Here is a 21,593-nt window from a genome sequence, read left to right as displayed (position 1 = left end):
TGTAGGGACGAGGGCGGCAAGCAGGAGGCTGAGGGAGACGATGCCGTTGAGCGCTTGAAATCCCTTGGTTCCAGTTCCTCGAAAAAGGAGCTGATCAGCTGGGGGCTGATGCTTCGTGCCCAACCAAGAGGACCCCCATAGACTTGCCCTCCCTTCCCACCTGCCACACACCTGAGTTTTCCTACCCAGAAGTGCAAGATCTTAAGTAATGGAGACTGTGATTGACTGGCATTCACATCTTGGTAATAATCCTGTTAATAAATGTATTTAGCACTGACTATGTGCCGGGTGCTAATCCAAATGCGCTGTATTATCTCAAATAACCCCCCACAGCACCCTATGTGATGAGGAAACTGAGGCACAAAGAAAGAAGTGACTGGATCCAAAGTCAAAGAGTTGGCTACTTGTCAGTTGGTGGTAGTTTAGTCGCTAAGTCGTGTCTGACTCCTGCGACCCCATGGACTGTAGCCCGCCAGGCTCCTCTGACAATGGGATTCTCCGGGCGAATACTGGAGTGGGTTGCCATTTCCTTCTCCAGGGGATCTTCCCAACCCAGGAGTTGAACCTGGGTCTCCTGCATTGCAGGCAGATTCTTTACCAGCTGAGCCACCAGAGATGCCCACTTGTCAGTTAATTCCATACAAAAATCACACGAAGGGAGATTTCATGATCCCCATTTCTCTGAAAAACACACAGAGCATAGAGTGATTATCTGCCCCCATGCCTCCCAGCAAGGAAGTAGCAGGCTAGGACCTTCCCATGGTGTGTCTCTCAGCCTGGCATGAGGTCAGCTGGACAAATACAGTCATCACCCCCCCTTATCTGCGGTTTCAGTTACCCCGTGTCAACCCCAGTCCAAAAATATCAAATGGAAAATTCCAGAAATAAAAATTCATCGTTTTTTAACCATTCTGAGAGGCATGATGGAGTCTCGAGCCCTAAACATAAATCATCCCTCTATCCAGTGCTTATACACTACCTGCCTCTGAGTCACTTAGTAGCCGGTTGCATTATCAGATGGACTGCAGTGGTGTCATGGGGCTGATGTCCAAATAACCCTCATTTTATTTAATAATGGCTCAAAGCACAAGAGTAGTGATGCTGGCAATTTGGACATTCTCTTGCTGTGCCTTATTTACAGATGAAAGTTTGTCACAGGGATGTGTATATAGAAGAAAAAAAAACAAACACTGTATATGTAGGGTTCAGTACGATCCACACATCCACTGGGGTCTTGGAATGTATCCCCTAGATAAAGGAGAACGACCGTAGGTGCATAGTAAATTCTCTCTAGAACTCTCTGTCCTTCTCTCCCCAGTCTGGGGCCAGACTAGAGGGCCAGGATCTCTGGGGTTAGTGCCAACTTTGTTACTGATTTGCTTTGTGAAATTCTGCCCCCTTCGCCCATTCCTTGATTGGACAAAATAACCAGTCCCCGGGGAGAGTTTCTCCAGGAAGTCCCCTCCTTAGCACCCACTCTTCTCCAAGCCTGTCAAGGAGTATGCTCAACTGTCTCCTGGCTCTTCTTTGTGAGCTGGGGTGAGCCCAGGAGGTAAGCCCCAGTAGGCTGGAATTTCATGCCCCTAGTCACATACATAAGGGGACTTGGATAAACCTGAGCACTCCCTTGTGTGTTTGTTGACAGATGACTGGGTGAGTCTCATACCTGGGGAGTTGACTTCCAGCGTCAAGGAGTCTCAGAGGTGACACTTTACTGAAGAGTCATAACCACTAGGAGGTAGGGGTACAGAGCCAAAGGCTTCCTGACGGAGCTAGGGAGTTGATGCTAAGTATTATATTTTACCTGCCCTTTAACCAGTCAGTCCTAAAGGAAATGTGTGCTAAGTCGCTTCAGTTGTGTCCGACTCTTTGCGACCCTATGGACTGTAGCCTGCCAGGCTCCTCTGTCCATGGGGTTCTCCAGACATGAATACTGGAGTGGGTTGCCAAGCCCTCTTCCAGGGCATCTTCCCAACCCAGGTTTTGAACCTGCATCTCTTATGTCTGCTGCACTGGCAGGCAGATTTTTAACCACTAGTGCTAACAGGGAAGTCCATTAAAGGAAACCAACCCTGAATATTCACTGGAAGGACTGATGCTGAAGCTAAAGCTCCAATACTTTGGCCACCTGATGCGAAGAGCCAACTCATTGGAAAAGACCCTGATGCTGGGAAAGATTGAGGGCTGGAGGAGAAGGGGGCAACAGAGAATGATATGGTTGGATGGCATCATCGACTCAATGGACATGAATCTGAGAAAACTCCAGGAGATAGTAAAGGACAGGGAAGCCTGGCGTACTGTAGTCCATGGAGTTGAAAAGAGTTGGACATGAATGAGCGACTGAACAGTAAGAAAACCTCTTCCATACTAAGCCCTTATGGTTCAGAGCGAGCCTGGCCCAGTCCTGGCCAATCAGAGCATTGGGTCCCCTGGCCTCAGGGATTGGTTCAGGGATGGGGGTGGGACTCATTCCTGACCAATGAGAATTAGCCCTGAGATGTTTGCTTGAACTAATAGGGAAGGGACACCTCTTTTGATGAGGGTTACTAAACTGGCAAAACACTGGTTCTCTAGGTGCCTCCAGAGATAAAAGAAACTGCCTGTGTATGGAGGACAGGAGAGCTGAGAAATGGAACAGGCCAGCTTTCTGATGAGACTATTTAAGCCCCTGGATCCAGCTATGCCTGAAAGTAGTCAGTCTTTGACCTTCCTGGTTATATGAATGAATAATTTTCCCTTTTCATTTACACAACTTTTTTTTTACTTCAGTTTCTTTTTTTTTTTTTTTTTTTGTCATTTGCAACAAAACACATTTTTACTAATAAAATCTGTATGAGTCCAGAGGTGGCACAAATTCCAGTAAAGTTTCAAGGACAAGGAGTGTTGTTAGTTGTTCAGTCGTGTCTGACTCTTTGCAACCCCATGGACTGTAGCCTGCCAGGCTTCTCTGTCCATGGGATTTCCTAGTCAAGAACACTGGAGTGGGTTGCTATTTCCTTCTCCAGGAGACCTTCCACACTCAGGGGTCAAACCCAGATCTCCTGCACTGCAGGCAGATTCTTTACTGTCTGCGTCACTAGGGAAAATTTGTCAGAAATCTTAAAGATGTCCTGGCTTTGAAGGAGAGGCAAGCTTTGTTACAGTGTTGGAAATGAGAGAGGACATTCCAGGTGGGAGAATAGTAAATTCGCAAAGGCACAAGATGTGAGAGACGGGGCAGTGGGTATGTGTGAGGGGTGACATCTTAGCCTGTCCTGAATGCCAGGTGAAGGGTGCCTCATGGTCCTGAGAGCAAAAGGGAGCCACAGAAGGTTGAGGAGCAAGGGGAGTCTATTCTGAATTTGCCTTTACTTCCTGGAGCCCCAGATCATGGTGGTTCATCACCCCCCACACCTGCTGCCCCTTCCCCCAGACCCTTGGCCAAGGTGGGAGGAGGGATCAGACTAAGGAGGGCACAGGCTGCCATCTGTATGCAAATTGCCTGGAATGCCATGCAGATGAGGGATCTTATGCAAATGTATGCTCTCTTGGGAGGCAGGCCAAGACCCTCCCGTCATTAATTTGGGGACCAGGTGCTGGGCGGAGCATCGCTTTCTCCCTGGGGTTCCCTCTCTCCCCTCCCCCAGCCATCATCTGCCCTTAATGAGGTATCTCTCTCCACCTGGTCCCTTTCTTCCTTTTCTTTCTGTCCCTCCATTTTCCATGAGTGATAATAATAACAATACTAAACACATACTGAACACATGCTCTGTGCCAGGCTTTGCATTAAATACTTTTCACAGTTATCAAATTCTCCCAATCATTCTATGATTTCTCTGTGTGTCTGCTGTATTTTTAAAAAAGGATATTCCATTCTGGGTGAGGGAGGGAAGGATTGGGAGATTGGGGTAGCAGATGCAAACTATTATATACAGGATGGATAAACAACAAGGTCCTACTGTATAACACAGGGAACTGTATTCAATATTCTGTGATAAATCCTAATGGAAAAGAATACGAAAAAGACTGTCTATATATGTAAAACTGAATCACTGTGCTGTACATCGGAAACTAACACAACATTCTAAGTCAACTATACTTCGATAAAAAAAATGTGAGCTGAACGTCCATGGGAAGGATGGAAAGATTGATGAAGCCTCAAGTATCTGAGAGTCCTTGGGCTTCCCTGGTGGCTCAGACAGTAAAGAAACCACCTGCAATGCAAGAGACCCGGTTCGATTCCTAGGTCGGAAAGATTCCCTGGAGAAGGGAATGACTAGCTACTCCAGTATTCTTGCCTGGAGAATCCCATGGACAGAGGAGCCTGGTGGGCTACAGTCCGTGAGGTTACAAAGAGTTGGACACGACTGACTGACTGACACTTTCATTTCACTTATCCGAGAGTCCTTAAGGTGACTCCTGAGGACTCTCGCTCTGCTTGGTGAGTCCTGTGCTCACGTCATGCAGGTGAGAGCCAAGGCCAGGAGGCATGTTTTGCTCCACCCGCAGGTGTGGCTGAATGCATTTGCCCCCACGCAGCCCTGGGAACTTCCGGATGTGGATCCTCCCTGCTGCCCCTGGACTCTGGGCGTGGAGACCACACCACACAGGAGGACAACGGAGCCCCGTGAACCCTCAAGCTCAGGCGGCACAACTTGGATCGTTTGTTCCCCATCTCAGTGTGTTAACCTGCCCCATCTCTCTTGTTTCTCACATTTGTTTATACATTTATTTATTTCTAATCTTTTGGCCACACCCGACGGGAATCTTTGTTTCCTAACCAAGTACTGAACCCTGACCCCTGTGTTGGAAGGTGGAGTCTTAACCACCGGACCACCAGGAAGTCCTTCCTGTTTGTTTTAATCTGACTCAATAAATCATGGGATTTGAGCACCTTAATTCAGCCAGTGTGAGCTCTTCCGTTCTGGAAATCTCTGAGCATTTGCTCAGTTGCCTGCGAGGAGGCTCCCATAGCATCTCTTCAACTCCCCACGGCCACAGATCCCACTTGGTCCATCTGGTGGCTCAGTAAACTGAGGACAGAGGGGTGGGGTCACCGGCAGAGACCGCCCAGCATGCACTGCACAGGTATACTTGCTCCCTCTCCTCACAGTGGCCGTCCACAGCTCAAGTGTGATTTATCTTTATCTGATGGACTCAGGGAGGTGAAGTCACTTGCCCAAGGTCACACTTGTCTTCCCCGCACTGCTTCTGAGCTGCTCTTTTGAAGCTTTTTTTTCCCCTCCCTTTCTAACTGGAATGATCTCTCTGAATCCCAGTTCTTTCTGTGTTTCTGTCTCTGCAGCCCTACCTCTCTGTATGGCACATTGTTTTATTGTGCTCCGCAGATACCGCATTTTTTTTTTTTTTAATAAATTACAGGTTTGTGGCAACGCTGTGTCTATTGGTGCCATTTTCCCGACAGCCTTTGCTCGCTTTGTATGTTTGTGTCACATTTGGTAATTCTTGCAGTATTTCAAGGTTTTTCATTGTTCTTCTATTTGTTATGGTCACTGATGAGTGACCTTTGATGTGACCACTATGACTCACTGAAGGCTCGGACGATGGTTACCATTTTTAACAAGAAAGTGTTTTGTTTTTGAAAGTGTTTCTTAAGTTAAGCTACGTACTTTTTTTTTTTTTTTCAGGCAGAACGCTATTGCATACTTGCTACAGTACAGTGTAAACGTAATATATGCACTGCGAAACTGAAAAATTTGTGTGACTTGCTTTATTGTGATCTTCGCTTTATTGCTGTGGTCTGGAATTGCACAGTGAATAGTCCAGGACATGTCTCTATTTGTCTGTCTTTGCCTCTCTCTCCCCACATCTCTGTCTGACTCAGTGGCTCTCTCTCAATTCTGAGCTGCCCCAGCCCATCCCTCAATTCTCCCCCCTTAGCCTCTCCGTCCTCCTTTCAAATGCCTCTCCCTCCCCTTTGGCAAGTCTCTGTTTTGCTGTTTCTGCCATCTCTTGTCTCTGCCTAGATCCCTTCATGGGGGCTCCTCCAAGTTGTCCCTCCTCCCCCACCCCTCCACTGCAGGCCCCAGGCTGTCCTCAGAGGAGATGCCTAAATCCCTAATTCTATCCACTCTACAGCTCAGAGAGAGCTTTTCCTCTGGATGTTTCAATTCCCTCTGGGCCTCTGGCAAGAGAGACTGGGCATTTTTTACTTAAGGGGATAGCACCCTACCTCCCCCTAAAGGCACTGGTCTTCAGGGGCCAGGTTCAGCTCCCTCTGGACCCCCAGCACCTCTCTCCTCCACCTTTTTCCAGCTGAGTCACCCTCCATCCTTTCTCTCTCATTTCTTTCTCCATGACATCAGATTTCTCCTGAGGTCCAGCAAGGGGGTGGGAGAGCCAGCAGGGCCAGAGCACCACCTGCACCCCCCTTCCCCTCTCATCCCCTAGAGGATGCAGCTCTGGCCACAGGATGGTGTCCAGGTGACAGACAGCATTTATTCCAGACTCCAGTGTCCACAGATGATGGGGTCAGGGCAGAGGGCGGGGATCCAGTGTCAGACTCTGCAGCAGGACGTCAGGTGGGAGGGTGGGGGACCAGCAATGGAGGCAGGAGGTAAAAATAGCCCCAGCCAGCCGACCCTCGAGCCTCGTCCCAGGCCAGGACTTGGGCTCGGGTCCAGGAGCTATTCTGGGGCCTGGGAGAGTCACAATCCTTGGAGGAAGGTCCCCTTCCTCCCAGGCCGCTGTGGTCCCTGCCCAGCCCACAGAGGAAGGAAGGGAGGGCCCAGAGAGGGAAGAGGAAAGGCCGGGAAAGTGGGGGCAGGCAGAGGTGTGAGCGGGGCTGGTTTTCTGATGCTCGCCACTCCAGGTTGGGTTCAATGACTGCCTCTGGGAAGGTCCTCAGCCTCAACACTGGGGAAAAGATGGGGAGATCAGCCTGGGCCCACAGCAGCTCTTCCACCCGCAGTGGTTCCCTCTCCCCAGGGGCCCAGGCCCTCACTCACCTCATCTCCAAAGCCCCCGCTCCCATGCTTGGCTCCTCCAGAGGCACTCCCCATGAGAAGGCCCGTCTGCTCTGGCCGCTGTGATCCTGAGTGGCTCAACTTGGGTTCCCCAGGTGGCCTAGTGGGAGGAGACATTGTGTTAGAGGTGGTCATGGCCAAGGAAGGAACTGGCCATGGGTGTGTCGAATGGGGACAGACTTGGCGATGGGTGGGTGGGAATGAGCTGGGGGTGAGGTAGGAGGTGGAAGTGGCCCTGGGGTCAGGGATGGGGTGAGGACATGCTTGACACTGCTCTTGGAATTGGAGCTGGTGATGTCACTGGGATGGGTTTTAGGGAGGGCTGTGGGGATAGCTGGGCTTCCCTGGTGGCTCAGTGGTAAAGAATCTGCCTGCCATGCAGGAGTCTCAGGAGAGGCAGGTTCAATCCCTGGGTCAGGAAGATGCTCTGGAAGAAGGCATGGCAACCCACTCCAGTATTCTTGGCTGGAGAACCCCATGGGGAGAGGAGCCTGATGGGCTATATGGTCTATGGGGTCGCAAAGAGTTGGACATGACTGAGGCGACTTAGAACGCACGCACGTGGGGATGGCTGTGGACTGGAGTTGAGGGTGGCTGTGTGGTCGCGGTTGGAGATAAGGTTGGATGGGGATGGGTTTGGAGTTAGGAATGGGATGGGGGGATGTGCAGGGGGACTTGGGATGGGGAGGTGGCTGAAGCTGTGTTTGGTTACTGGGTATGCGCTGGAGCTGAGGGTGCAGCTGGGGGAGAGGTTGGGGTTGGAGAGGAAGCTGGAAGTATAGATGAGGTTACTTTGGGATTGGGGTGGGTGTGGATCACAGGTGGGGATGAGGTTAAGGTGAGATTGGGGATGAGGTTAAGGTGAGCTTGGGGTGGGCTGGGAGTTGGTTATGGGTTGGGTGGGGTTGAGGAGAGGGGAGGGGACGGTCATGGTCCAGGTCGGAGGTTGGAGATGGGATGGCATCTTATTTGCCGATGGAGCTGGGGTTGGGGCTGTGGTTGGTTTGGGGCTGAGGTCAGGGTGAGGTCAGGGTTTGGGTAGAGAGCTCAGTTTCAAGGTTGCAGGCCACTCACGGAGACCCCTTCTCGCCCCGCTGGCAGCAGCCGGGCCGCCCCTTGCGTCTCATGCAGTAGAAGACGGCAACGACGAGGAGCAGGAGGGCCACGCTGATGGCCACGGCCATGACCGCCACGCCAGCCTGGGAGGTCTGGGGGGCCACTGCGGGGCAGGGCGGAGGGGGAGGGGTCAGCCAGCAGCCCACTGTCTGCCCCGCACCCGGTGTTGGTCCCACCACGGTGGTTACTCACCGGTTCCAAAGTGGAAGACGTGGTGGGTGTTCCCGAGAGGGTTGGAGGCCTCACAGGAGACGCCGTCTTGGCTCAAGGCACTGGTCACCTTCAGGGTCAGGGAGCTGCTCACCCAGCCCTGGCCCCCAGGGGCTGGTTCTGTGGGCTGTGGAGGCTCAGGTCAGGCCCAGGCTTTTGAGATCAAGGGCTCGGGGTGTGGGCAGAGTTGAAAAGGAAGCGGTCAGTGGAGGTGGAGGGTGGGGAGGACATGATCCGTGGACCACTGAGCCGGCCGGGATTTGGGGAGGGTCAGGGGGGGTCCCTTACGCTGCCGCCCAACTGGCTCCAGGTGAGTTTGGGCTTCGGGTAGCCGCGGGCGTAGCAGATCAGGGTGACTTCCTCTCCTTCGGTCCAGCTGCCTTCGGCCTTGGGCTGAGTCTCCTTTGCCTTTAACTCTGGTGTCCCTGTGGGTGGTGGGGCGGGAAAGGGGGTGAGATGTAGGTACCTGGGAAAAGGAGAGGAGGGAGAGAAAAAGAGGAGAGAAGGACCAGCCGTGGACCCGTCTCATTTGTCCTGGCGCCCCACATCCCCCCATGCTATCCCCATCCCAGCCTGCCCACACCCCAAACCTTGAACCAGCAGCCTGAAGCTCCGGGTGCGACTCAGGAGGGGGATCCTGGGCATGTAGGCCTCACATGTGTAGGTGCCGGCTGAATCGAAGGTGACGGAGTGGAGGGAGAGTGTGGGGTCCTCCCCCATGGGTGCTGAGTCCTGGGTGCGGAGAGAAAGAGCAGGCACCAGCTGGCTGTGAGAGGCAGGGAGGGGTTGATGGAAAGGGGGGCGTCCCGTGCTGGGGAGGGACACCTTTCCCTCTCACCTTGGTCCAGTATAGGGTCGGGGTGGGCAGGCCTCGCGCAGAGCAGGTCACGGTTGTGCTGTTGTGCAGAGGTAAGGAAAGCTCCTCCCCTGCGCTGAGCTCCAGGGAGTCCAAGTCTGGAGTGGGGGGAGCAGAATGTCACCTTCCCCGGACCCTCACTCGATCAGTTAGGGGATCCCCAGGGCTTTTGAGGAGGGCAGACGTGAATGGACAATTGTCAGCAGAGAATGCCAACTTCTCCCCAGCTCCACGAGCTCTCCACTCTCTCATCTGGGCCCTTGAGCCCAGATCTAGGAGTCTGACTCCAAAGTACATGCCCACGGGCTCCCCTGGTGGTCCAGTGGCTAAGACTTTGTGCTCCCAATGCAGGGGGGCCGGTCGAGGATCTAGACCCCACATGCCACAGTGAAGACCTGGTGCGGCCAAATTAAATAAATAAAACAAACACTTAAAACAACAATAACAACAACAAAAAAACAAAATACAGGCCCACTTCGACCACCTGCCTCCAGAGCTGACGTCTGAGCCCAGGGTTAATGGATAACCTGGGAGGTACTGGGCGCTCCTTCTCTGACTACCCCTCCAACCTTGGCCTTCTCTCCTCCACATGACCCATTTTTTTCCCATCAAGTCTTTTTTTTTTTTTTTTAACATTTGTAAATATTTTTTAATAAAACAAAACATATCAGAACTGAGGATTAAATTACATGAATATTAAAAGATCTTATCTTGATTTGAGTACAACTTTGACACTGATTATTCCTAAAATAGAAAACCGTAAGCCTAAAAGTACTGGGAAAATTCAAGACAAATATGCCAGCAGCCTGGGGTAGGTGTGAAGTGGCTGAGGCATTTAATGTAGGGAAAAGAAAAGCTGGGAGAAAATGAGAAGCCTCAAATATAGATCACATGACAGAAGCTAAATTCCCTAGTGCTCAGACACTCGGTCGTGTCCGGCTTTCTGTGGCCCAATGGACTGTAGTCCACCAGGCTCCTCTGTCCATGGGATTTTCCAAGCAATAATACTGGAGTGGGTTGCCATTTCCTACTCCAGAAATTCCCTAGTGGGCTTGGACAAAAACGCTAAATCCAGGATGCAGTGTTCATAAGAGGCAGTTACAAGTAATGCCAAAGGTCAAGATCAAAAGGCCATTCTGGGCCCCTGAAGCAGGGTCACCAGGAGGAGAAGGGCAGCTGTGAAGGGCACAGCAACACAGGACCCAAGGCAAGGGAGGTTCGGGGGCCAGGGCGAGCGTGTTATGATGGAAAGGACCCAACATCTTAAAGGACACAGGACAGTCACACACCTGTAACACACACGGACTCAGAAAGTACTAAATAAAGCAAAAACTGCTAGAAACAGACATTTCCACACTTGATGTAAGATTTTAACATAACCACAATGATGTAGGATTTTTAACACAAGTCTCTCAAATTCGACAGCATGGCTAGTAGGGGAAATACCAAACGGGAAACCAGATGCCACCACAGGTTCAGCTCAACAGCTGACTCTTAAAGTCAACGCCGATAAAGAGCGATCATCCTTTCCCAAAGTCTGCAGAAAAGTTTTAAAAACTGACCGTGTAGTAAAGAAACTCCCTGCTGCTGCTGCTGCTAAGTCACTTCAGTTGTGTCCGACTCTGTGCGACCCGTAGATGGCAGCCCACCAGGCTCTGCCATCCCTGGGATTCTCCAGGCAAGAACACTGGAGTGGGTTGCCATTTCCTTCTCCACCCATCAAGTCTTTCTCTGCTGTGTCCCCCAAATGAATCTTCTCACTTCTTTCCATCTCTGATCCTGGGGTCCAACTGCCTTGACCACTGCAGTCATGTCCTCACTGGTCTCTTGTCCTCTCTGATCCATTCTTTGCTGAGCAGCCAGAGGGATCTTTTCTTTTTTAAACAGTGAAAGTGTAGTTGCTCAGTCATGTCCAAGTTTGACTTAAAAAAAAATTGGTTTTAAAATTTATTTATTTAATTTTGGCTGTGCTGGGTTCTTTTTTTAAAAAAACAAACAAACAAACAGCCCACTCCTCTTTTTTTTTGGTAGTGCCCAGACTTCTCTAGTTGCATCACAGGGCTTAGTGATGGTATGTGGGAATCTTAGTTCCCCAACCAGTGACTGAACCCAGGTCCCCTGCATTGGGAGTGGGGAGTGTTATCCACCGGACCACCAGGGAAGGCCTCTCAAGGGATCTTTTCAAAACACACACTGGTCAGCCCTTGCCTCTGCTTAAAATCTTGCAGTGAGGAAAAAAACAAAACAAAACAAAACTCTGCAGTGGTTCCCCAGTATGGTGGGCATACAGGCCTCTTTCCTTGATGAAGCCAATAAGTCCTGCCTGGTTGACCCTGCCCACTGCTTCAAGCTCATCTCCCACCTTCCCCTCTTGCTTCCTGAGCTCCGGCTACCCTGTTCTTTCCCTGTTGTTCTCCAATATGCCAGTGTGGGCCTCAGGGCCCTTGCACATGCTGTTTCCGCAGCCTGGAATGCTTTTCTTCTGACTCATCGTATCTCTGGTTCCATTCTTTGGTTTCCTACACATGATCCCTTTCTCAGAGAGGTCTCTCTGACCCTCTGTCGTGGACACTCAGATTTCCCCTTTGGCACCAAAGGATTTTCTCCCCAGCTGTTGAGAAGGGTGTCAGCTGTCAGCCCTCAGCTGTCAGCCCTCTCTGGAAACTGCCTGAGTCACAGAGAGAGCCCCTGGCTCAAGGTCATGTCCCCTCCTTCCCTAGGCAGCCCACATCCAATGACGGGTTGACGTGGATGTACAAAAGACCCAGCCCCTGTACCCCAACTGGGGATCTCTCAGCTTCTAAATGCCCTGTGAGCATGTAGAGGTCTTCCTTAGGCTGAAGCCCAACTTCCGCCTCTGCTGCATCCTGCTTCCTTCCCTCATCACCCACCAAGAGGTGTGGATCCTGGGGCACTCCCCATAAATTTCCTTCCTGCAGTCAGAATCTGCAGCCCCCAACAGCCTCCATGGAAAATAATCCCTGTTCGCCACACCAGTTCCTTATCCCCCTCCTCTGCGTTAGTCTCTATAGAGGCAGGACTGTGACTCAAAGTGTGTGTTCAAAAAAAAAAAAAAGTGTGTGTTCAGCGTTTAACATCTGTCTCCCCTACTGGACCCTGGAGCTGGGTGGAGGCTGGGGCTGCACTCTCTTGTTGACATGTGGCACAGGGTCTAGCCCCAGGAAGGGAGGTGACAGGAGTTCCCAGGAGGGACAGAGCCTTTGCTCAGGGCTTGTGTGCAGGCGGACCAAGAAGGCTTCTTGGAAGACTGGGACCCGAGAGATGGGTTGGGATTGGATGGAAGAGAAGATGGGGAGTTACTGTAGGAAAGAGGAGAAGAGCTTGGGGTATGATGGGGAGAAGGGTCCGCCTAAGGTGAGGCCAGCCAGGTGGGTCTTGAAGGCTGGGGTGAAGCATGTGGGTCTTGTCCCCAGAGGACTGGGGAGACACAGCAGGTTCTAGGTAGGGGAAGGTCAGGTGTATGCCTTGGAAAGGGGTCTCTGGCTGCCTTGTATGGGAGACTGGAGGGGCCAGGGGCATCGAGACCAGGCTGGGCACCACAGAAAGGGTTGGAGACAGGGCTGCGGGGGGGCAGCGAGGGTGAGGAGATCGCTGATGCCAGGGCCCCCTCCCGCTCTGGGGGCTCTCACAGGCCACACGCAGCTCCAGGGTTTTGGAGAGCTCTGCATCCTCAGGGACGTCGTAGTCCTCCACCCTGCAGCCATAGGTCCCGCTCTGGTTCCGCTGTACCCTCTCCAGCGTCAAGTTCCCCTCAAGACTTGTTTTTAGCACATCTTCTTGCTTGTCCTGGGGGAGATCAGGAATGAGGAACCCTGTTCAGGAAATGCTCTGGGCTGGCAGGGTCAGGTTAGGTCCAGGGTCACCCAAGCCAGGCATCAAGGTATGTCAAGACTCTCACAAATTGGGGAACAGATAGCTACTGGGTCATTGATCACGTGCCTTGCTAAGCCAGGGGTCAGAAGTTGGTGCAGACGAGTAGATCGCAGAGGTCAGGGGAATGAGGGGGTGGGTTACCTGAAGCCAGAAAAACGTGTACTCTGGGGTGGGACTGCCATCCCCCTGGCACAACAGTTGGACAGAGTCACCCTCACGGACCCAGCCTTCAGCAGTGGACTGGCTGCCCAACCAGAACAGCACGTGCTCTGTGGGATCTAAGGGAAAGGGCAGACTCACTGTCAGGGTCAAGGGTAAAAGGCAGGGCTAGGTTAAGGGGGAGAGGCCAGCACTGCAGCAAAGGAAGGGGCTATGGTTGGCCAAAGGTGAGAGGTAAAATCTTTTTTCTTTTTTTGGCCAACCTTAGTCTTTTCCTTTGCTACAGTGTGGGTAACAGGTCAGTATGAGATTTGCGGGGACCCATTTTGGGGTGGAAGCGTGGGGCACACGGTTAGTCCTGAGACTCCACGGGGTTCAGGTGTTATGGGGGGAGTCAGAAGTCAGGATGGGGCTCCCGCTGGCACTTGAGGTCAGAGGTCAGAGGTGAGTACCCACTTCAGCCTGAGGTAAGGGGGCAGAAGGCCTGGAAGGGGTGGGGCAGGTCAAGAGGTCACCTTGGAGGGTCAGGCCTCGTAGCGAGAGTTCCTGGTGGGGGCGGCTGGGGGCCCAGCTCGGACTCACAGTGCAGGGTGAGGGAGAAGGAAGGGCCGTCCAGGCGGCCGTGCTGGCCGGCGGGCAGGTAGTAGTGCACGGAGCAGTGGAAGCTGGCCTCCCGGTCGGGCTTGTGGAGCCGCAGGTAAAGGGTGCTGGTGAGAGAGAGCAGGCCGGAGGCCTCCCGGACGGTGCGAGTGGTCATGTAGCCCTCTGCGAGAGAGGGCGGCAGGCAGGAGGTCAGCCAGCCCGGCCACCGCCCAGCCCCAGCCCCTGAGGTCTAGCCGAGCTTCCTCAGGCACCACTCACCGGAGTTCACCTCCAGGGGCACGGCCAGGGGCTGCCCGTTCCGATACCACATGATCTGGGGGGCTGGGTTCCCGTTGCGGCTGCTGCAAGTGGCTATCTGGGACAGACACAGACCCACACCCACACTGGGCTGGGAGCCAGGACCCTGGAGTCTGGGTCCCCCTCCCTGGAGGGGGGTGGGGACCAGACCAGACCCAGACACAGGAGTCCAGCTCCCAACCCTCTCCTCCCGGGAGACCCAAGGTCAGAACTCCCGGACCCCTACTCCTCAGACTGGGAAGCCCAAGCCCCCAGCCTCTCCCGACCTTGGGCCATAGGAGCCCAGGACTCCCTCCTCCCCTCAGAATCCTGGAAGCAAGGTGCGGCCCAAGGTACCTCCTGAGCAAAGTCATCCATCACAGACAGGATTCCTTTGTTGGGGGAGACCTCTGGGGCCTCTGGTTTGGCTGCGGGAGGGACTTACAGTCAGGAGCTGGTTCCCGGGGTTCTCACCTCCCTGCCCCTTCCCAGGATGTGTGTGTTGTGCCCGGGGGCGGTGGTCGGAGGGGAGGCACAGACACTCACCAAACACTTTGAGCCTGGCGGTGGCCTCGGCGGTGCCCGCTGCCCCCGCCTTCACCACGCACACATAGTCGCGCTCGTCGCCCACCTGGGCCTCAGGCAGCACCAGGCGCCCCTGGGAGTCCAGCTGGTACGGGGGGCTGCGGCCCCGGGAGTTGAGCTCTTTGTCCCGGAGCTCGGAGCCACGCAGCTCGGCCGAGGCCAGGCGGTGGCGGGCCCCTGAGCGGTCGACCTGCGGGGGCGGGCGGGGAGCATCTCAGCGAGAGGCTGCCTGGCCACAGGCCCTCCTCCGTGTCCCCTTTCTCGCTGCCGCTCCGCTCCGCGGGTCTCCTCTCACGTTCTCGCTCTCTCTGGCCCCTCCGTCCTCTCTCAGCTCTCCCACCCCCGCCCCCTGTCTGTGGTCACCTTTCCCCTCTCTGGTTCCCTCTTTCGCCATCTCACCATGCTTCCACCTCTGTCTCTCTTTCCTGCCCTGGGTCTCCTGTTTCTCTTTCTCTTTAGTCCCATCCCCGGGCTCCTGCCTTCTGGGTGTCTGCCTCTGAATGTCCTCTTTCAAGAGCCAGGGGACCTCTTTCATTCTAGCCTCAGCTGTGCCTGGACACCAGGGTACCCTGGAGAGGGGCTTCCCCTTGCTGGGCCTCCATTTCCCCACCTGTAAAATGGAAAGGCAGCTTGTGGGGCTCCTAGGGGCTTTCGGGCTCGGATGAGGGGATGAACGTTTGCAGCCCCAGTGCGCCCTGACTCTCAGACCCCCTCTGTCATGCCCTTGTTTCCAGCTCACAGCACTCACCAGAAACCATTCCAGCATGAAATAGTCATGGGTCCCCAAGGGGCTGCAGTCCAGAGTGACAGACTCCCCCCTCATCACCTCCACCAGGGGGGGCACAGACAGGCGGACCTCAGCCTTGGAACCTGCAGGAGGGTGACTGAGCTCTCTCCCACTGCCACCAGGAGGCAGAGCTCTCTAGGTCCCCAGTCCTCCTCCCCCAGACCCAGGGGTCCAGGCCCCCAGCCCCTCCTCCCCCAGACCCGGGGGTCCAGGCCCCCAGCCCCTCCTCCCCCAGACCCGGGGGTCCAGGCCCCCAGCCCCTCCTCCCCCAGACCCGGGGGACCAGGCCCCCAGCCCCTGCTCCCTCAGACCGGGGGATCCAGACCCCAGCCCCTCTTTCCCCAGCCCCTCCTCCCCCAGACCCAGGAGTCCAGGCCCCCAGCCCCTCCTCCCCCAGACCCAGGGGTCCAGGCCCCCAGCCCCTCCTCCCTCAGACCCAGGGGTCCAGGCCCCTAGCCCCTGCTCCCTCAGATTCAGCTCCTCTCTCCCTTTATCTCTCATTTCTGCATCTCTAAGCTTCAGATCCCATCTCTCCGTTCACTTGCAGAACTGAAGACTCCTCCCCTGGGCCACACAGGGCCCCGTGGCCTCCATACAATCCACTTGGGCTCAAATCCTGTGTGTCCTTGCTTGTCCCACTAGACCAAATGCCCCTTGAGGGCAGGGCCTTGGCAGGCTCATTCCTTAGCTTCCAGCACTTCACCCGGGGCCTGGCACAATGAGATGGATAATCGTCTCCATCTCAGTCACCGCCTCTGCGTGTGTGTGTGTGTGTGTGTGTGTGTGTGTGCGCGTGTGTGCGTGCATGCCCCTCACCCTGCGTCTCCATCTCTTAGTTTCACGGTTCTCTGCGTTCCTCTCAGTCTCCGTGTTGCCCGGCCCTGCCCCCTGGGTCTCTCCATCAGGAGCGGGGAGACTGGGGCTGGGCCAGAGCTGAGGCGGGATGGGTGTGTGGGCGCAGTGAGGGGGACAGGGCTGGGCAGGTTTCAGGAATGTGGGAGGGACAGGCTGGCTCAGACCTGCCCGAGCCCCCTACCCGCGCCTCGGCCCATCTAACTCTTTGAGAGAAGCAGCAGCACGTGCCTCAGAGCAGGACAGGGTGGAGGCCCCGGATCCTGGGTCCTGAGGGAGAAGGGAGCGGAGGGCCGGGACTCCCGTCCCAGGATCCGGGCAGGTAGAGGTGTTCGCATTAGGAAAGCGAGCTCTTTCAGTCTCTGGGCTGGCATCCTGGCCCGGGCTCTCAGTTCTTAGAATCTCCCTTCCCTTCCCTGCCCAGCCTGGCCCAGCTTTGCCCCTGGGGACCCACTGTTCGCCATGCTTGTGCCAGGGCCCTGGATTCCCAGGCACCCACCTCTGGCCTGGGCCTGCCCCATGGGAGGGAGTGTGGGGCCAGGCTGGTGCCCAGGGCTGGGTCCGAGCAGTAGAGACAGCAAGGATGGTCGGAGGGATCTCTCTCTCCCCCAGTTCTCTCTTCCCCCAGCCCCTGAGGGCCTCTACCTCTCCTCCAACCACCACGCAGGTGCGTGGCTTTATCTGGGCCCCCGGGAAGGGGGCCTCTGTCACTTGGAAACACTTAGTTCCGCTGTCACTGCCCAGGGGCTGAGCTCCAGCCCTTTCTGATGGAGCGGGAGGCGAGAGGGGCGGGTCCTTTAGAGTCTGGGCTCTGAATCTGAATGGGGGGAACCCGCAATCGCATGTGACTTGCTGGTTTCTAGCCAGAGGGTCCCTGACCCTCTCAAAACTTGACAACTTTTGAGCGGGGAGTTCCGCTTTGGTCTCTTCTGTCCCCGGGGAAAAGGCACTCCGGCCACTGGAGGCCAGGACCTCTGGGTCCGGGGGAATAGGGGCCAGGCGGGGGTGGGAGCGGTGGCAGATCCCAGCGTCTGAGGGGGCAGGGAGAGGAGCGGCCGCACTCCTGGGTCCAACGGCTTCTCAGATCGCTTCTAATACACAGCTGAGAATCCCCAGCCCTCTGCCTGGCTGTCGCTAGATCTCTCACTGGGAGTGGTACCCCATATCCCTCCTTTTCTGGGGTCCCTGGGGTCGGTGAAAGCCCTTTCCCACCTCCCCTCCCCTCCCCTCCCCGCGCCCCCCAGGCGCGCCCTGCTCTCAGCCCGAGCCATACCTGGGGGGGCCGCCAGCAGGAGCGCGAGCACCAGCAACCGCGGGGCCCTACGCGCCCCAGCCCGCGCGTCCGGGGGCTCCATGTTCAAGGCGGCGGCGGCAGCGGGCGGCGAGCGGCGGGCGGCAGGGGCAGAGACTGAGCCCGGGCTGGGGCTCCTCGGCCGCCGGGACTGGAGCGAGGAGGCCCCGCCCCAGGCAGCCCCGCCCCACCCCGCCCTCCCGGTCTCCCCCTCGTCCCCCTCCAAACCCGGGCGCCAGGCCAGGACCTCCCACTGCCCGGAGCCGACCTCCCAGCACTCAGCCGGGAGCCAGGCTCCCCGCCCCCAGGCCCCAGGGTGTCAGGCTCCAACTGACCAGCGCCCCTGGCGGGTGACCCGACCAACCAGTTCGGCCGGTGTCCAGAGCGGGGTTCTCCCTGGACCCCCGCGGATCCTCTCCGCCTCATTCTCGCTGGCGGGGACCCGTTCCCACCCCGGCCGGTGACCTGGGCTCCCCTCGTCGTTTTCGACCTGCTGGCCCGGGTCCAACCAGTGGCCTGCACCAGCCTCTCCCAGTCCAACCAGCAATCCCCAGCCTCCCCAGTGGCCAGTGTGCTGGGCTGCTTTCCTGCCTGACCAGTGGCCTGGAACCCACCTGGTTCTAATGTCTAATGGTTCTAAAGTCTGATGGTTCTAATGTCTGATGGTCTTCAACATCCAGCTCTGCCCAGGCCTCTGAGATGCTGGCGGGGGCGGGGGCTGTGGGGTGCTCTTCCCTTAGCTCTCCTCCCTAGGGCCCTCCCTCTCTTCCCCCCTTCCAGGGAATCCTAGGAATGCCACCCCCCTTCCTCCCTTTCTCTTCCCTTTACTCCCTTCCAACTTTGGGGGGAGGGGAAAAGAATCAGGGTTGACAGGTGAGTGGGGGCGGGGAGGAGGCCCAGGCACCTGAGGGAAAAAAAGGAGGAGTCCTGCCATGGGTCACAAGGAAGGGTCACAGGTCAGACTTGGGATCACAGATCAGAGTGTCCAGGGCTCCTTACAAGGCAGGCCTGGCTGGGACAAAATTCCTAGATGCTGGCCAGAGGATGGGGGTGGGGTGAGATTTCACTGGTTACCCGGGAGAAGCTAGCCCTTAACACTGGCTAGTAAGGGGCAGCTGGTCATGCTGGGAGACTTTCCCCAGGCCTCTGATCAGATGTGGGGGGTGGATGGGCAGAAGGGGGACAACTGGTCAGGCACCAGGGACATCTTAGATTGTAGGTCAGCACGGGGGTTATTGGTTAGACTGGTCAAGGCTACTTTGTCCACACAGGAGAGCGATTGTTATAGTTGGGAGAAGTGACCTTGTAGTGTTAGCTCCCCTTCTCCAGGAAGCCCTCCGTGCTCTCCTTGGCTGAGTCAAGTGCCCACCTCTGGGCTCCCCGACCCAGCCCTGCCCCTTCTGGGTCAGTTCTGTCTGGGGATGAGTTTGTCTCCCCCACTGGACTGAGAGCCAGTATGGGAAGGGCCAGGGTTGCTGTGGTCACTACTGCGTCCCCAGTACGGTCCAGGCCAGGCAAGACATGGAGCAAGAACTCAGGGAAGGTTTGCAAGGCTCAAACACAGAAGTACACAGGCTCACACGCAAACCCCACCCAGACCGGCTCATCGCCCAACACACCTGCAAACTCGAGAGTGGACAAAAGAGCTCCCTGGCACTAGCTTCCACACAGGGACCCCAGGCACCCACTCCCCAGCTCCCCTGCCCCTGGCTCATACACCTTCTGCTCGGGCTGCTAGGTATACCCTTTCCTCAACAGCCCCCTTCCACCTTCCGTAAGAATCCAACCAGCCGGGGTTCTGGTTCTGGTTCATAAACATGGGGGTGTATGGAGTATGTACGAAGGAGGAAAGTCATAAATACCAGGGCCGTTTCCTTGAGGACTTGCACCAACTAGTACTGAAATATCTGTCTTTGTCCCCTACAATTTACTTCCATAAAACAGCCGGAAGGATCCCATTAAAATGTGAGTCAGCCCCTGTCACCCTTCCGCAGAGATCTTCTCCTTCTGAGTAAAAGTTGAAGTCCTTTCCTTGGTGCACAATGTCCTGGATCTGGTCCTCATTGCCTCCCCGGCCTCATCTTCGTCTTCTCTGCCCCACCTTGCTAGCTCTATTCCTGCCACATTGATCTCTGACTCCATGCTCTTCATCGCCAGGCTTGATCCAGCCTCAGGGCCTTTGCTCTTGCTCTTCCCTCTTGTGGGACATTCTTTCCTGCCATCTCTCTCTCCCTGTTTGGCTTCAAATCTCTACCGCATCATCCTATCACAGAGCTTCCCTTAACCATCCTTTCTGATACAGCAACTAACCCAGCCCTTTATCTCGCTACATTTTTCCTCCGCAGCACTTGTCGCTGCCACATATTTATTTTTTATTGTTTTACACAAAACAGAAGCTCCCAGAGAACGGGAACTTTAGTTCACCACTGTATCCCCAGTGTCTAGAACGGTGCTTGGTGTAAGGAGCTGACTATGCCTGAAATCAATGAATTTTCTAATTCCATTGCTGTCTCATATGTACCTACTTAGACATTTTAAGTAATAAGCCCTGTATTTCTATACCTTTATCCTATTATCTTGGATACAGTGTGGGATGTGTGTGTGTGCTCAGTTACTTCCGACTCTGTAGCTCGCCAGGCTCCTCTGTCCATGGGATTTCCCAGGCAAGAATCCTGGAGTGGGTTGCCATTTCCTCCTCCAGGGGATCTTCCTGACCCAGGGATTGAACCCAGCCAGATTCTTTACCGCTGAGCCACCGGGGAAACCCACAGCGTGGGCCGGTTACTCTAAACTAGTTCACAGATTGTGGAATACAGGGGAGTCATGATGTATTTGGAGGGGGAATGTCTACTCCCCCATGATTCTAGACTTGCATCTGGAAAATGTAACTACTGAGAGTTTGTGTTGTCTTGGGGGCCAGCATGATGTATTTTTATTTGGACAAGACTTAATTGTGCAAGGAGAGCTCTGATAAGAGATTTTGAGGTTGGAGACTTCTCTGGTGGCCCAGTGGCTAAGACTCTGAACTCCTAATGCAGGGGGCCAAGGTTCGATCCCCGGTCAGGGAACTTGATCCCATATTTCACAACTTAGAGTTCACATGCTGCAACTAAGACCTGGCACAGCCAAAATAATAAATAAAAATAAATATTAAAAAAAGAACTATTTGGGGAAGAGATTGTCAGTCTAAAGTAAAGGATACCTACTGATGCTGAACATTCAAAGGGGTGGATTACAATGGCCTTTTGTGAAGGTGGGTTAGCTAGCAGCTGCACCCCCTTCAGGGCTTCTCAGGTGGTGCTAGTGGTAAAGAACCTGCCTGCCAATGCAGAAGACGTAAGAGATGTAGGTTCAATCCCTGGGTTGGGAAGATCCCCTGGAGGAAGACATGGCAACCCACTCCAGTATTCTTGTCTGGAGAATCCCCACGGACAGAGGAGCCTGGCGGGCTACAGTCCATAGGGTTGCAAAGAGTCAGACACAACTGAAGCGACTTAGCATGCACACAACCTCACCCCACATTAAAAAAAAAATCCTTGCCATCCAAAAGCCTGTTACCCTCTGTTGAAACCAAACAGATATTCTTTCCTGCCTCGTTGCAGCTCAGATGAGCTAATCCTGGTGAACCCCACTCTACCTTGGAATCAGGTGCTAATACCAAACAAGCCAAGACTGGCTAATCTATGCCCTTGACGGCAGATGGACAGGTGCAGCTTTTCAAAGATGGCTGTGACAAGAGCTCTCATCCCACATGCTCTCCTACAAGCTGAACTTGACCGTCTTTCCATTGAGAGGTGAGGGTCTATCTGTTAAACATGTCCCCTCCTTTTAAATCTGTGCATCTAACCATTAGAATGTGGCAGAACTGGGGACTTCCCTGGTGGTCCAGTGGCTAAGAATCTGCCTTCCAATGCAGGGGACATAGGTTTGATCCTTGGTCATGGAACTAAGATCCCACATCCCGAGGGGAAACTAAGCCCTAGCACTGAAACTAAAGAA

At 54.8% G+C, this 21,593-nt stretch overlaps 1 protein-coding gene across 1 annotated transcript; it reads right to left on the bottom strand.

The window, feature by feature from the left end:
- Positions 1-6,413: 6,413 nt before the first annotated feature.
- Positions 6,414-17,777, bottom strand: BCAM (basal cell adhesion molecule (Lutheran blood group)). The gene is made up of 15 exons (XM_061388588.1): positions 17,577-17,777; positions 15,413-15,534; positions 14,626-14,854; positions 14,437-14,507; positions 14,062-14,158; positions 13,783-13,965; positions 13,183-13,319; positions 12,798-12,954; positions 9,130-9,245; positions 8,882-9,023; positions 8,580-8,716; positions 8,274-8,418; positions 8,040-8,184; positions 6,948-7,065; positions 6,414-6,855 (listed from the first exon to the last, which is right to left on the bottom strand). The coding sequence occupies exons 1-15, from the start codon at positions 17,656-17,658 to the stop codon at positions 6,850-6,852; spliced, it is 1,887 nt and encodes a 628-aa protein (XP_061244572.1). The 5' UTR covers positions 17,659-17,777; the 3' UTR covers positions 6,414-6,849.
- Positions 17,778-21,593: the final 3,816 nt, after the last annotated feature.

This window comes from Bos javanicus, chromosome 18 (genome assembly GCF_032452875.1).
Source record: "Bos javanicus breed banteng chromosome 18, ARS-OSU_banteng_1.0, whole genome shotgun sequence".
Taxonomy (NCBI): Eukaryota; Metazoa; Chordata; class Mammalia; order Artiodactyla; family Bovidae; genus Bos; species Bos javanicus.
This window is presented reverse-complemented; position numbering and strand designations above follow the sequence as displayed.

Excerpts from the sequence above, each read along its gene's own strand:
- BCAM (XM_061388588.1), bottom strand. The coding sequence starts at position 17,658 with ATGGAGCCCCCGGACGCGCGGGCTGGGGCGCGTAGGGCCCCGCGGTTG. Across the intron at positions 13,966-14,061 it reads GCCCCTGGAGGTGAACTCCG|AGGGCTACATGACCACTCGC; the intron begins GTGAGTGGTGCC and ends CCTCTCTCGCAG. Across the intron at positions 9,246-12,797 it reads CCTGGAGCTGCGTGTGGCCT|ACTTGGACTCCCTGGAGCTC; the intron begins GTGAGAGCCCCC and ends CCCCCACTCCAG.